The 15,644-nt window shown below is 48.4% G+C and overlaps 1 protein-coding gene across 4 annotated transcripts in view; it reads right to left on the bottom strand.

Moving 5' to 3' along the window:
- Positions 1–10,981, bottom strand: part of EBF1 (EBF transcription factor 1) — a 496,283-nt gene extending 485,302 nt beyond the window's left edge. For all 4 annotated transcript variants that reach the window (XM_042449790.1, XM_042449793.1, XM_042449791.1 and 1 more), the window contains exons 1-4: positions 10,736–10,981; positions 8,349–8,505; positions 7,429–7,492; positions 6,343–6,398 (exon numbers count right to left, since the gene is read on the bottom strand). In XM_042449790.1, coding sequence (XP_042305724.1) covers positions 6,343–6,398; positions 7,429–7,492; positions 8,349–8,505; positions 10,736–10,869 — 411 coding nt within the window. In that variant the 5' untranslated portion in view covers positions 10,870–10,981. The remainder of the gene's footprint in view (positions 1–6,342; positions 6,399–7,428; positions 7,493–8,348; positions 8,506–10,735) is intronic.
- Between the last annotated feature and the right edge of the window lie 4,663 nt (positions 10,982–15,644).

Raw genomic sequence — 15,644 nt, 5'->3', positions numbered from 1 at the left:
CTACGAAATGCAATTGGGGTGGATTACAACATTAAAATGCACATACCCAAACCAACACCCCCCCTAAAATACAATTAAACAGATTAAAATTAAAACATACTTAAAATTCAGAAAGTCACAGAAAAGGGTTTTCTTGGCTTTACAGTGAGATGGGCTCTACAATTGCCTCTGTTAGTGTGTAATCCACTGAACCAACTTGTTCTGTTGGTTCCAATAGTCCCTAGCAAAAATTTATGTAAATTGTATTGGGGTCCATATCTATATGGACCTACAGTACTGTATATTACTGCGTACCAGTTGCATGAATGAATTTTAGTTCTTTTACAAGATGTGACTTGTCAAGCACACATGTTCATTGGGGGCACTGAAAGTATGTGAATCAATGTATGTTTGAATAAATGCAAGTGCTTTACATCTAAGGTAATATCTGTAGGTTTACATATGGAGAAAGGTAATTGCCAACATTGGACTATGACTCTGAAGAACAGGATTTAAATCCTAGCTTGGCCATATAAACCCACTGTGTGACTCTAGACAAATCACACTGTCTCAGCCTCAAAGGATGATAGTGGCTAAACCCCTCTGCAGCAACTTGTCAAGAAAACTTTACTTCACTTTAGGGTCACCATAAGTCACAAATGACTTGAAGGCATACAACAATAATAGTGAAATAGGGTTCAGAATGTGGTGCTAAACACATCTTTTGCTGCACTTCTAAAGAAAAGCTTCCAAGTCTTTGGTTTAAAATCATTTTCACTGACAACATTTAATTAGCAACAAATGCCCTACTGATTGCTGCAGAGCAGCCTCCTGTTCTTTGTCATGAGGGTTTCAGTATGAAGAGCAATAAGGATTGCCCAAACTGGCCCCTCCAAACAGAGTATTTTCCTGCTCATCAGCACTAAACTGAAAGGTGCTAATTGTGATTCCCATTCTCTTATCTCTGACATAGCCGCCTGTTTATCAACATGGATTCACAGGAATTAAATAAAATTATTTCCTCCTTAATATGTTCATTTGGAAGGCTTCTCAAATATTCACATGGAAACAACTCTAGCATAAATATCCCAGAACAAATGGCTGTATATTATACAGGAGGGAGCAGTTGGGATGCCAGACTGGGAATGCACGAGAGCCATCTGGCCCAGGGAGTCTCTCCAAAATCCTCAGCTTTGTTTTCACCCCCAGACTCCAAACAACACATTTTCCGCTGTGATGAGTTTACATTTTCCCAAACACACAGGTCCTGATCATGCATGCAAATTTCAGACTTGTGCATTCTTCTCTGTGTGAGGAAATTGAAATCACCTGCACTTTCTGACATGGAACCAAAGGCTCACTGAAGCTGCTAAAACCTGGTTCGAACTTCCTATCATGTCAAAGACACATTGTGCTCAGTAGCTCCATTTCTGCTGAATGGATGCATAATATTTTAATCACCTGTGTGCCAGCAGTTGAATCCTGCCATGCACCGAGTGGGGGACTGACTGGATATCTGTGTGTATTGGCCCAAGCAGATCATGCCGTAAGTGGAGAAGTCCATTTGCATCATTAATACAGCCAATTAATCATTAATAAAAATGTTTGGAGGGGGAGGTTTTTAGCGGAAAGACAACAGAACATTATCTGAAGCAGTGTGTCACTAATGACTTTCTACAGCATCTCAAATAGCTTATACATGGCATGGAAGCAAATTTTCTGATAATCAGATGAAATTAGTAGTCATGCATTAAAAATCCACTTTCAACGCTGAAAAACTCAATCTAATATTCGGTGTTATTTTCAGCGGCTGGGATTTATTGGATTGTGCAGGAATATTTACATGCACATCATTCCAATCCTGAAAATGAAAGTGTTGAGTTTTTAATTTCTGATATTCCCAAAGCCCAGTATGATATTGACACAATGTAATACATTGGCAAACCGACTGCATGACAAATACTGAAGCTTCACTCGGCCTCCTAAGGCTTTTAGGACCAATTCACATGTGGAAGGCAGGAAAACATGATCATGTACTAGTTTATAAATACATGTACAAACATAAAATTAACATCAGTAAGCTTAAACCAGCCTTCACTAAAGACAATGGTAACATCCTAATCTGCATACTGTTAGTAATATTACCATTATCCACTCTAATATCCTGTCTAAAATCAGATATTATCAGATATAGCAACATCTCAGGTACAAAAGTACCCCATAGACCGATACGGTTTATGTACGAGCAAACTATTTCAAGACACACACACACACACACCAAACTAGGCTTCAGTTTCTTGAAGCACACAACTAAAGGACTAGATCCAATTTTAATTCTACCTAAAGGAGTCACACTAAAATAAATGGAACTGTGACTAACAAGTCCCTTTCATTTCAATTGGTCTACTCTAGGTAGGACTAACATTTAGCTACCACAATGTTTGCATAATATCCATGGCTTATACAATCCTATTGTGGTTGCCTTTATTTAAATAAAAGCAAAGTTCAGAATCCTTCCATGGGTTTCATGCAGAAGGCATCAAGCACAATACCAGCCAGATAACAACCACAACAATCACAACAACAACAGAATCTAAATAATGAAGTTATTGCAAACATTTAGATAATATATTGCCATATGGGAAAAGATGATGTTAATATACTGAATCAAATGATTTCATAGTTTAGCTACCCAAGTTTTGCCTTACAGCTAAGAGATCATCACCACTAGATGTAAAAATAAAAACCAGCTCTTTTCTTTAATACAGCGTAAATTTACAGATACATTACTAGATGTGAAAAGGGCAGCCAATACATTCGCTAACATCTGTGGCTATTCCTAAAATATTCACAAAAACATTTGTGAAACAGTGACTGCAGTCTGGGAAAGTCAGTGTCCATGACTACACATGTGCGCATGCCTCCAGTTGGCACTACACCATTAAAACAGGCATGCTCCTGCCACAGTTTCATTTAGAAGTCATCATTCCATTATCCAATTTGTTCTGAGACTGGTGTATGGGAATACTACCCCTCTGACAATATATATTTAACTTGCATTAAAAATTGACGAAATTTTCAACTAGGCTTTGCACAATTTAATTACAAGCTGAAAGTTACTTGAGATTCTCCTATATTATTCACACACTCCACTAAAGCCTAAGTGATGTCGCTGCGTTTGGACACACCAGAGCGACGCGTGTAGCACTGACCTGTCTTTCTGAGCACTCGATTAACTAGAGAAAAAGCTTCACGCCTAAAAAAGAAGCAAGTTCAAATACAGATCTAACAAGCATCTTTGCTTTCCAGAAACAAGAATCATCTCGCAGCCCAAATAACTGATACAACCAAAAAATAAAATAAAATCCACATGCTCTAAGCCAATAATTGCTACATTAATGCACCTAATAAGAAAACTAATAATACCATTACTTTGCTATTATCTTCCTTTGTATCAATTCATACCGTTCCTCAAATATGGGTTTAATTCTTCAGAAATATTATATTCATCAGTTTTACTCTTCTGTTCCATTCTATCCCTTTCCCCAAATTCTCACAATTTTAAGTTTAAATTTAGATTTTTTTAAAAAAGTAAAAGAACGCACTTTACTGTCATTATAGCTTGTGTTCCTATTACAAATTCTACAAATATAAATACAGATTGCAGTCCTGTTCAGGCTGCTTGAACTTCACTGGATTCCATGAAATCTGAGCAGCCTAACCATGAGAAGGTTTTCAGACTCTGTATGTCTTTCACTTTTCCTCAAGAAATCTCACAGGTGAATTGACAACAAATGTAATCATAAGCAAAGTGCCTTGTTAAGGAAAGTGCTTTAAAGCTATAGGTACTCAAATAGTAGCTTTACACCAGGGATCGTAATCACGAGAGGGGGAAACATTATCTCTTACATGATTGTCATGTGAAAGCGATTCCAATTATAATATTTAATGATATTTTTGTACAGTTGCCCATGCAGTGTGCCACCTCCCAAAACATTAGAAGGGGTTCTGCTTCTTCCAGGAGATCAGTGCCAACCAAATGCTGATTGCCACCCAGTACTTTTCGTGATTTTCTGGTTTTTAAGGATGATCTACCCCTGCAGACTACAAACTGCATTTCAAAAGAACCAGTTTTAGTGGAATGATGGAATCGTCTACTTTCCTTCCCCTGCCCCCCAACCACTGCAAGACAGCCATCCATGGCAGGAAAAGATGTTTAGGGAGCATCAAAGACAATGTTCTAAAACAAACCCCGCACTTTGACCTTTCTGGTTTGGTGTCAAAAAGCCACCAAAAACAAAATCTAGCAATGAAAGTTTTCGGGGACAGAGTCCGAAGCACTCACAGGAAGATTTATTATAAATATGTGAATGCAGCTGATGTTCTTTGACCTTTTAAGCAGAGCAAAAAAAAACAAACCCAAACAACAGCATCTCCCCCCTCTTCCCCCCCTCTTTATGTAGGAAAGAAAACACAGAATCTGAATCAAGCCTGATTTGGTAAGGTTTAAAACACTGACATGAAGTTTGATTATAATAATAAGATACTTTTAATTAAACTAAAATACAACAGTTTGGGGGAGCAGAATTATTCCTGTCTTTTGCTCATCACTATGTGTACATCCACACATACAGTCTCTTAGGCGCAGACACACAACTGTGCCGTTTTGTGAGTGTACACCACACTTGAGCCTAAACGCCATGCTCAAAACTAGACTGCATCAGACTATTTCATATTACGCATTAAAAACAGCATTATCTTTCAATGTAACGTTTCTGTAAAAAAAAAATAAAGATCTTCCCTACTTATATTTTTCTCCCCCGTTGCACTGTACAAATGTGTTATGATTTAATCTATGCCCCTTAAAAAAACAAAAAACAAAACAAAAGTAAATTAGCAAATGATAAATATTAGCCTCCCTCGGATGGCTGCTGTCTTGTGCTCCTGTGTTGTTTCCTTATTTCTTTCCATCCCTATAATGAAAGTGCTGCTGGGGAGGGGAGACTCCTGTGATCTGAAGGCCTTCAGGGAGTAGGAAGCCCCCCTTTATTTATTTCTTAAACAGCTACTGTGCCTAATTAAAACTTCAGACTTTTTTTGGGGGGGGGGGGTTAATCTTTTCCTCTCTTTGGCTGATAAGATACTTCCATCACCCCCCCCCCTTTCTTTCCTCTGGTTGCAATGGGGGGTCTTGGCTTCTTCTTTGGCTCTGACTTCTCTTGGAGGGCTTAGGGAGAGAGCAGTGGGGATCTTGCACCTTTAAGGCCACAGTTTGCTGCCCAGCTCTGGCTCCTGGCCAGTTTAAAACCGAGAGCCAGGCGGGTCTTGCTCGAAAGAGAGAAAGAAATGGGTCCCAGCATTCCCTCTTTAGGGAGAGGGCGTCTCTGGTGACTCTCCCTGGCGATTTAGGTGGGCTCTGCTCCTCCTGCCGCGGGGAATTGGGAAAGGGCCCAAGGGGGGGGGGACAGAGAAGCAGGGCGCAGGCTTTCCATTCGGACACCCCCAGGCAAAAGGGAGGCACGTCTGAAACCTGGACCTTTTGGTCCTTGTGCCACTGTGGCATTCATGGGATCGCCATCCTTGAAGGCCCACAGGCACATTCTAGGATGTTTTTTGTGGGTTTTTCAGACTATGTGGCCATGTTCTAGAAGAGTTTCTTCCTGACGTTTCGCCAGCAGCTGTGGCCACAGATGCCAGCCCCAGATGCCGGCCAAACGTCGGGCATCAACTCTTCTAGAACATGGCCACGGAGCCCGAAAAAGCCACCAACAAACCTATGGATGCCGACTTCACACTTGAGGATAGTTGCTATTTCTCTTTCTGCCCCTGCAAACTATGGACTGCATTTCCAAAGAGCCTTGTAACGAGGGTTTTGTTTTGGTTTTGTTCATTCATGCCCAAAGAGAAAGGTCTCCTGGAGGGGAGGCTGGCGTTGACACACCGGCCAGGATCGCCAGCGGAGCCAGGCAAAGGGACTTTGGGTCTTGGGGGAAGTGGGAGCGAGGGGCGAAGAAACCCCTGGATCAAGGGCAGGCAGGCAGGCAGGCAGCCGTCGGAGGGGAGGCCGGCCGGGGAGGAAGGTGGGCAGGAGGCGCTTGGAGGAGGCGGCTCCGTCCCGGCCGCCTCTTCGCCTCTTTCCCCCGGGGATGCCCAGGCCACGGCCCCCGCAGAGCAGGGCCTGGGCTGACGGAGGGATGGCAAGCTCCAGCCACCAGCCGCCTCCCCTCCAGCCTTTCGGCTTCCAGCGTGAACCAAACCAAAGCAGAGCCGCCCCCCCGCCGCCAGCCTCCCTCCCTCCCTCCTTCCTTCCCTCCCTTTCACGGGAGGCAGCAAGGGATAGCAGGCGACCCCCCCCCCACTTACTTGTTTCGTCATCGAGTCGATTAAGCGGACGTAGAAATCCTGCTCGGTTCGGATTCCTAGGACAAGGGGAAGGAGTCGGGTCACTATTTTTCGTCATGAAACTGAATAACGCAGATTAAAAACTGTAACAGAATTCTAAATGGAAAATGGGGGGGGGGGAGGGAAGGGGGGGATCAGGTCCTTCCTTTGCCTTCCTTCCACTTCCTGAGCCTGCTTCTGTCGGGGTCCCAAAGGAGGGAGCAAAGGCCCGGGGAGTCCGATGGCTGGGTGGCCCAGCGTCCATTCAGCAGAGATGCCTCCTCAAAAGCACCCTTCCGTGCTCTTTTTGGGTCCCTTCCCGAGAGCCACAAAGCGCCCAGAAGGGGCCCCGTTCCTTCTGCGACCACAAAAAGGAGGGCCTCCCCTTCGGCTGCCTTTTGACCCCAAACCCCAGCCCCTTTTGGGACCCATGGCGAAGCCCAGAAAGGAAGGCAAAGGGAAGCTTGACCAGCGAGAAGCGAAGCTGGCCAAGAAAGAGGGAAAGGAAGAAAGGAGAAGGCCGGAGTGGGTCACTCACAAGCCAGGGAAGGCAAGAAGGGGGGGGGGCGGTTGTTGAAGGACGTTGGGGCTGTCATTGGGGCCACCTTGGCCGGGGAAAGTGGAGGGCAGTGGGAAGAGAGGAAGACCCCTGGCCAGCCAAGGAAGTCAAGGGCAGGAAGCCACAGGGCCTGAGCAGAAGAAGGGAGGAGAGGGGCCTTGCAGACCTCTCTCTCCTCCGTGAGTCCAGCTCCACTCCAGAGCAGCTTGCTCAGGACGGGACAGCAAAGCCAAGCAACCTGGGTCGGAATCTGGGGGAAGCCAAGGCTCTCCAAGCCAGGAAAGGACTCGGGATGGGGATGGGGAAGAAGGAGGAGGAGGAGGAGGAGAACTAAGGCTGCTGCATCCACACTGGAGAAAGAACCCGCTTTGGCACTGCTTTAACTCGTCTCTGGCTCAAGGCTATGGAATTTTGGTTCCAGAGTTCCTGCCCTCCAAGGGCTCCGCCGGGAAAGAAGGAAAGTGGCCGCCAGGAACGGCGGGCAGCGAAGGGAAGGGAAGGGGGCTCACCGTTGCTGTAGAGCAGCTGGAGCCGGTAGTGGATGCCGTTGTTGGTCTTTTCGCTGTTGGCTTCCTGGATCGGGAAGGACACACGAAACAGACAAACGAAACAAATCAATAAGAATGAGATGGCCTCCCTAACAGCACAAAAAGCCACCCGACAGGGATACCTTTCTGGGGCCAATCCAAATGATCCCCAAATGATGTCGAAAGCTGGGTTTTGAGGGGGTGGTTGTAGGGGGGAGCTAACTGAAATGCCCCAAATCCTCATTGCAAGCTTGACTGGGCCAGGCCAAAGGCTCACGTCGCAAGCTTTTGGTAGGAGTGGTGGTGGTGGTGGTAAGACGAGCAAGAATCACAGCAGCAACAACAACAACAACAATTACGATATCGTCAGCCTTCAGTTCCAAGTTCGTAAACAGCGGGGACGTCGGGTTGTGGGTGGCTTTCACTGCTTCCCCGTTCCCGCCATTTTCGCCCCCCCCCCCCCTTTCAACAGGAATAAATAAATGCCCTCCAAATAACAGCAACAATATCCTGGGGGCGGGCTGCACCTGAGGGGAACCCCAAGTGTTCAGTCAAAACGACAGGAGGGGGGACCCAAGGGGACACACCTGGAGGGGGCACGGGGGCCACCGAAAGGGGTTTGGTTGTGACATGGAGGCTGCGCCCATACTAGAGAAATAACCCGGTTTGGCCCCGCTTTAACTTTTCTGGCTCTTTGCTATGGAATTCTGGGAGTTGGAATTTGTGGTGGGTCCAGAATTCCATAGCAAAGAGTAAGACAACAAGTTAAAGTGGGGCCAAACCGGGTTATTTCTCCAGTGTGGACGCAGCTTTTGTAGAAGCCAAGGGATGGGCGAAGACACAAATATGGACGACAACCAAAGACCTTCTTCCCTGAGGCTTCCTGCGGGCCGCTCACTCACCTTCTCCTTCTCGACGAAGCCGACGAAGGCGGTGCGCTCGATCTCCACGGGCTGCCCTTGCCGGTCGTAGAGCGCCAGCACGAAGTGGAAGAAGTTGGATTTCCTCAAGTTGGACGGCGGCTGCTTCTCGAAATGCGCCCGGGCCAGGCCCACCCCGCTGCGGCCCAAGGAAGGAAGAGCCCCCGTTAGAGAGAGAAAGAAGGAAAGAAAGAAAGAAAGAAAGGCGCCTAGAGCCTCCATCCTCCCTTGAACCCCCCTTGCTTTCTGAGAGGGAACCAGGGCCACCCTCTCCCGCCCTTTTGGGTCCTCGAGGGAAAAGTTGTGAAAAAGTCAAGGAGAGCTCAACCTCGGTCTTTCCTGAGGCACCCTACAGAATAATAATAATAATAATAATAATAATAATAATAATAATAATAAGATTTATTATGAGGGTGACAATGCCAAGCTTCAGACTAGCAATAATAAAAATAATAATGTGTTTTATTATGAGGGTGACGATGCCAAGACCGCCTTGCAGGTCACCAGGACCAGGCCGGGAAGGGGGCAAATCGGTGGCATCCCCTTTCTTTTATAACCCCAATCCAACCTCCATGAAAGGGGCAGGGGGTTTGTCCCATTGGAAAGCCATGGTTTCCCTTCCTCTCCCGACCCCACCGGGGGAAGGACAGCCCCTCTCCTCAGAAACAGACAGGAGACCATTACTCTCGCCTAACTGTTTGGAGAAATTGAAAAAAGACACGGCGATACACTTGAAGAGACGGTTTACTCCTTCAAGCTTTCTCCCTCAAGGCTCCCCTTTTCCAAGCGGGTGTGTGCTTTTCCTTGGCCGAAAGGCTTCTCGTTTCCCTTCCAAAGCGTGGCTCTTGGCCTGAGCTGTCAGTAAATAAACCCGCCATGTGCCTTCTCTTCTTCTTGTCGCCTCAGCGTCAAGGAAGAGACCCCAGCATCTCTTTCTCTCTGTCTTTATGTCGGTAACCACCTTCCCAGAACTGCCTAGAAAAAAACTTTACCTATTTCGACTACTGTATCGGGTTGTCCTTACAGAACTTTCCTTTCCTGAAAGTGGGGTTTTTTTTATGGGGGGGGGGGGGGGGTGGGAGAAAAAGAAATGCAAGCGCAATAAAGAAGGAGAAGGAGAAGAGGTCAACGCTGAAAGTGTTTGATTTGCTCCGGCTCCAGATTCGAAGATGCGCCTCGGGCTGCAAAACCTAAGCCCCCGACTTGAAGAAGTCCTCCTGAGTTGGGCCCCCCACTTACTCCCAAGGGAACGGGGACAAGAAAGGGATGGAAAGATATCTGTGTATTTATTGATTTTAAAGGTGTTCTGGAGGTAGTTTTGCAAAATGCCACCCTAGAGATGCGGGGAAATGCTCAGGTGGCAGCGGAGGGAAGTTTCCAGCAAATATCTAGAACCCTCGGCGGTGTGTTTTTGGCTGCATCCACTCTGGAGAAATAACCCGGTTTAGCACCGCTTTAAGTCTTTGTCTGGCTCAAGGCTATGGAAGTCTGGGAGCTGGCGTTTGTCGTGGGCCCAGAGCGGAGGTGCCAAACCGGGTTATTTCTCCAGTGTGGATGCAGCTTTTGTAGACACGCCTTGAGGCGATCTGTAAAAGTTACTTCTCAGGTACAAAACCAGAGAGAGACAGACTTTTTCAGGGGAGGGGACCAGTGAGGACTATGATAGGTGAGACTCTCCTACTATAAAAGTATCTCCTGAGAGGAGAGGAAAGGGGGGGGGGGAGAAGCGGTTCAAGCCCCAAATGTTGGCGCACAGCATCCAGGCTGAAACCCTCTTTGGTCCTAAGGTGAGATTGTTGTTGCTGTGCTGTTGTTGTTGTCCCCCCCCCCCATGAGGGAAACTAAGGCGGATCAGATGCATATTTTAGGCTGCGTCCTCCAAACACTTTGTTGCGGGGGAGAGGGAAGAAAAGTGAAAGTTGGAGCGCTCGGAGGACTGAAGGAAAGTAAAAGACAGGACAGAGAAACCCAAGGCAAACGAGCCGAGAAAGAAAGATAGGCTTTGGCAAGGCTTGACCTCCTAAAACATCTAAGAAATATAGGCTTGGCAAGTCATGGCTTCCTAAAAAATATCCAAGAGAGATAGTTTTGGCAAGTCTTGGCTTCTTAAAACATCTAAGAAACAGAGGCTTGGCAAGTCTTGGCTTCCTAAAAAATCTAAGAAAGATAGGCCTGGCAAGGATTAGCTTCTTAAAGCATCTAAAGAAAGGTAGGCTTGGCAAGTCTTGGCTCCCTACCAAACTGGGCAAAGTTTGTCTCCGTAACGGAGGTGCCCTTTCCCTTTCGACTTCGGTGGCGAGGGGCTGCGCGGAGGGCCGGCGGGGAGGGAGCGGGGAGAAGGGCCGGGGCTGAGGGCGAGAGAGGGGTACCTCTGGGCGGCGGTGTTGGCGTCCAGGACGCCGGCTCCTTGCATCCAGGTCCTGACGGCGTTCATGCCCGCGCCGAGGGGCTCTTCCTTCATGCTGCTCCCGCTCCGCTGGATGCTTTCCTGGATCCCAAACATGAAGCGCCAACGAGCCAAAGCCCCGCTCCCTTCTTGAACAACGACAGCAACAAAAAAGGAACAACGACAAGAAGAAGAACAAGAGCGACACAAAACACAACAAAGACGAAGAGCGCGGAGGAGCGAGAGGAGGAGGAGGAAGAAGAGAAGAAGAATTTTAGAAATCGCCAGGGAGTTCTTTCTTTCCCTTTTTCTTTCTTTTTTCTTCTTCTTTTCTTTCTTTCAATTGTTTTTCTTTAGGAAAAAAACTGCTCTTCTGTCTCTGGAGCGGATGGTGGACTCAAAGCAAATCAGAGAAAATCAGACACAGACATTGGGGGAAAAGGGGAGGAGGAAGAGGAGGAAGGATCCAAAGGAGGAACAACAACAAGAAGAACAATATAGATAGATAGATCTATGAATGAATCAGGCCTCCTCCCCGGGTGGGTTGCTTCGCTGTGGATGCTCGGGTGGCTTTCTCTTTCGTGCCGGGGGACGGACTGGCCCTCCTCCTCCTCCTCCTCTCTCTCTCTCTCTCTCTCTCTTTATTTAAAGAAAAGGAAAGAAAGAAAAAGAAAATCTGGTCGGTGTCCTTGTGGTGGCGGCGGCGGTGGCGGCTGTCCTTTGGCCGGCGAGGCCGAGGGAAGGAGCCGAAGTCCTTTGCCGGAGAAAGGAGGCAGTTTAAGAAACAATGGGATCCACGGGAGAGGCTCCGGTGGAGGCGGCGGTGGTGGCGGTGGCGCCCTTGGCTACCTCAAGTGTCATTTCTCCAGTGTCAAGACGAGAGGGGCAAGTTTGCTGCCGCCGCTGCCTTCTCCTCCTCCTCCTCCTCCTTCTTCCTCCTCTTCCTCCTCTTGCTCCCGCGTGCGGCTCCTTGCTGGCTGGTTTGCTCCGTTTCCTCCCCAGTCCAGCCCACCGCCACTGGGGCTGAGCCTCCTTCCTCCCTTCTTCCCTTCCTCCTTCCCTTCCTCTCTCTCTCTCTCTCCTTCTCAGGCTCCTTTGCTTTCTCCTCTCTTTTTTCTTTTTGCCTTCCTTCCCCGGCTGCTGAGAGAGAGAAGAGGGAGAAGGTGATGATGATGATGAAGAAGAAGAAGAAAAAGAGGAAGGAGAAGGAAACACCCGGGGCGCCTGACGCCGGGAAAAGGTGAGCAGCCCCAAGAGCAGCCCTCCGCCGCGGCTGGATGGATGGCTGGATGGCTGGAGGGACGGAGGGGGATCCTCTTGGCTCCGCTCCCTCCCCCCACACCGCCTCGGCCCCCCTTCCTCCTTCCTCGCCTCCTCCTCCTCTTCCTCCTGCTCCGGGGGGGGGGGCTTTCCAGGCAGCCTTTCTGCCGCCTTTCCCAATGGAATCCACTGGGACAGAGCCCGCAGCTAAAGCACCAGCGCAGCAGCCCCCGGGGGCGGCCGGGAGAAGGGCAGGGGAGGGGAGGAGGGGAGAGGAGGAGGGGAGGGGAGGAGGGTTGGGTCCCCCTTTCTTCCTCCTCCTCCTCCCTCATTTGCATGGCGTCACAACTTCCTCGGCCACTCGCCGCTCGCCAATCGCCGACCAGCGACTCCCAGCAAGAGGGAGGGGGGCTGAGAGAGGGGGGGTCTGAAGGGAGACGCCCCCTCATTAGCATCTCCCCGCCCCCTCCCGCCGCCCCTCCCTCCCTTTTTCACCAGGGAAGCCCCCAGCAGAAGTGGCTGCGATTGCAAAGGCTCCAGAGCCAGGCCTGGGAAGGAGGAGGAGGAGGAGGAGGAGGAGGAAGAGCAGGAGACACCCTCCCCCCCAGGGCCGGCCAAAGGGACCATAGGGGTCCTCCTTCTCCTTCTACTCCTCCTCCTCAGGAGCCAAGGAGAGAAAGATGTAGGCACCTTTCAGGAGAAAGGGAGGGACGGGACCCAAAAAAGAAAAGCTAAAAAGGGGGGGGGGGGGAAACCACCCCTAGAAATATAAAAAAGCATCCTGCTCTGAAGGGAGGACTTTTGGGAATTCCTCTTGGGTAGGAAGCTGGGATGGAGGACGTGTCCGGGAAAAGGAGGACGCCTGGTGCCCCTGCTGCAGTGCCAGCCTAAGAGAGGTACCCTTGCCATTTGGGAAGAGGGCTGCTCTCTGCCCCCTCCCCCTCTCTCTCCCTTCTTTATTTTCCTTTGCTGGGAACCGGCCATATAGGAAAGGTCTCCATGCTGTTGCTGCGCCCTATTCGTTCTCCATCCCTCGCCGCCCAAAAGAGATCGTGGTTGTGGCTGCGCGCCCCCGAATCCCTTCCGACTTGCTGGGTTTTCTTGGCCCGATTTGTTCAGAGGAGCTTTGCCTTTGCCTTCCCCCTGAGGCTGAGAGAGTGTGACTCGCCCAAGGTCACCCAATGGGTTTCCATGGCCAGGCTGGGACTCCAACACTGAGAGAAATAGTCAGAATTCAGCCGTGTTACAAAAGTTCTGATCTGCTTGAAAAACAAACAGATCGCATTAAAAAAAAATACACCCCTCTCTGTCTCTCCTTTTTCTTTAGTAAAACTGACCCCTTCCCTGAAGGCCATTCCCTCTTTTAGGGCTTTTTAGCTTCTGATCTTATTTGTCAGTTCCCATCCCACTAGTAAAGAGAGAAAGTTGATATCAAGGCAATCTCTTCAGGGTGGCGGTTTTAACAAAATATTAACTGTCCAATGAGTTCAGACGATTTAGCCCCCACCAAGCGACCTTTGGGCTTTTTATTATTATTTTAGTGCTTTTTTAAAAAAAATAAAAACTCTTTTTAAAAGATCTCTTTCATTCTTACACTCAGTTTCTACAGCCGACGAATGTACAGTTTCGCCGGAACTCCTTCAAAAAGTTCGACGTAATTTCTTTTCTTTCCTTTCCTTTTTAAATTTACAATCCGACGAGGTCATAAAGCGAAGGCATAAACCGTATTTTAGTGAATATCGGGGGAAAGTCATAAGAAGTCAAGGCGATTAATAGATATATTTTATTTTAAAATACTGGAATAATTCTGATTCAGTACATTAAAATACCTTTTTTAAAAAATGAAACACCAGGTTTCTTTTCACCTTTGCCTTTCCGGAAAGGCAGAGCACCTTTTTTCCTCTCGCAAGAAAGTCCCTCCCCTCTCTCTCTTCCTTCTTCCGAAGTGATCCTTTCTCCCATTCGGACCCGATCGATAGTCGAAGCTTTAATAGTCGTTAGTTTTAAACAGAACCTCGTGGTCTCAAGCGGAGAAGGTTCGGGGGTGTTGGGGGAGTCCCTTTTGGACATGAGGAGGAAGAGGCGAAAGAGAGATCCTCTCCTCCCAAAAACGATCTCCCTTGAAGAGATCGGTTTTCTTATTTCTAGGGCATTTGGAAGAGCATGCACCCTTCGTTCTTGCCGTCGGTTGGGTTGGAAATCCAGGTTCCAAAGCCAAGGCTCAAGTGGTGGTTTTCAAACAAAGCCGCCTTTCCCTTTGCCGCCCCTAATTCATTTCTCCCATTGAGAAAGAGGAAGGATTCAAGGACCCATGAGTCCCGAAAATCGGGATGCCAAGGGATCTCTGCAGCACTTTTCAGACTCACTGGGAGAAAAAAAGAAGAAGTTGGTAGCATGAGGTTTTCTAGACCTGAGCCCACTTCCTCAGATGCATGTACCTGGATCTAAGTAAGTTCAAGTCTACGAAAAGCTCTTGCCATCAACTTGTTTCTTTCTTTCAAAGATACTGCAAAGATCCCTTTGTCTGCTGAGAAAGAGGGACTCCAAAAACTCCAAACAACCCCACAAAAAGAAAAGAAAAGAAAAGAAAAGCGGTTGCTAAACGAGGACATCTGACACGTGTCTCCCCTGCCGCTACCAATCTCTTTTTCCTACAAAAGCCTCACATTTCTCCCTTCACACTCTCCTCGTCCATATCTTCCTTCCTTCCTGCCTTCCTTCCTTCTCTTTTTTCCCTTCCACAGATTCTTTCCAACAAGCGAAGCAACTTTCATGCGCAGAACCACGCGCGAAGGAGACATTCCCGTCGGGCGCTTCCTAAATAGGCAGCATCCACACTGCAGACTTAGCCCCGTGTGGCTCAAGGCTGTGGAATCCTGGGCAGGAGAGTGTGTTGGGGCACCAGAGCTCCGCTTGAGCCACGGCAGGGAAGTGGCGTCACGCCGGATTATCTCTGCAGTGTGGATGCCCCTAAGATTGCATCCACAGTGGAGAAATAACCCGGTTTGGCACCGCTTTAAGTTGTTGCCAGGCTCAAGGCTATGGAATTCTGGGAGTTGGAGTTTGTTGTGGGCCCAGAGTGGAGCGTAGCAAACTCCAACTCCCAGAATTCCATAGCCTTGAGCCAGGCAACAACTTAAAGCGGTGCCAAACCCGGTTATTTCTCCACTGTGGATGCTATAAGCTACAGGGATGGGCGAAGACACAAAACAAGTCTTGAGGCGGTCTATATAAAAGTTATTTCTCATGTGCAAAATCAGAGAGAGGGTCTTTTTCAGGGGAAGGGACCACTCCGCTCTGGACCCCACAACATACTCCAGCTTCCAGAATTCCATAGCCTTGAGCCAGGATGCTGAAAAGCGGTGCCAAACCGGGTTATTTCTCCGCTGTGGATGCAGCCTAATCAATGGGAATCTTCAGATTCTCCAGTTTGTTGTTGTTGTTGTGTGCCTTCAAATCGTTTCCGACTTTTGCCGATTCGAAGGTGCACCTATCCTGGGGTTTACTTGGCAAGATTTGCTCAGAGAGGGAGGTTTGTCATTGCCGACCTCTGAGGCTGTGACTTGCCCAAGGTCACCCAGTGGGTTTCCATGGCCGAGCAAGGACTCGAACCCTGGTCCCCAGAGTGGTCA

The sequence above is a fragment of the Sceloporus undulatus genome, chromosome 2 (genome assembly GCF_019175285.1).
Source record: "Sceloporus undulatus isolate JIND9_A2432 ecotype Alabama chromosome 2, SceUnd_v1.1, whole genome shotgun sequence".
Taxonomy (NCBI): Eukaryota; Metazoa; Chordata; class Lepidosauria; order Squamata; family Phrynosomatidae; genus Sceloporus; species Sceloporus undulatus.
The sequence above is the reverse complement of the archived record's forward strand: the minus strand, read 5'-3'. Positions and strand labels throughout refer to the sequence as shown.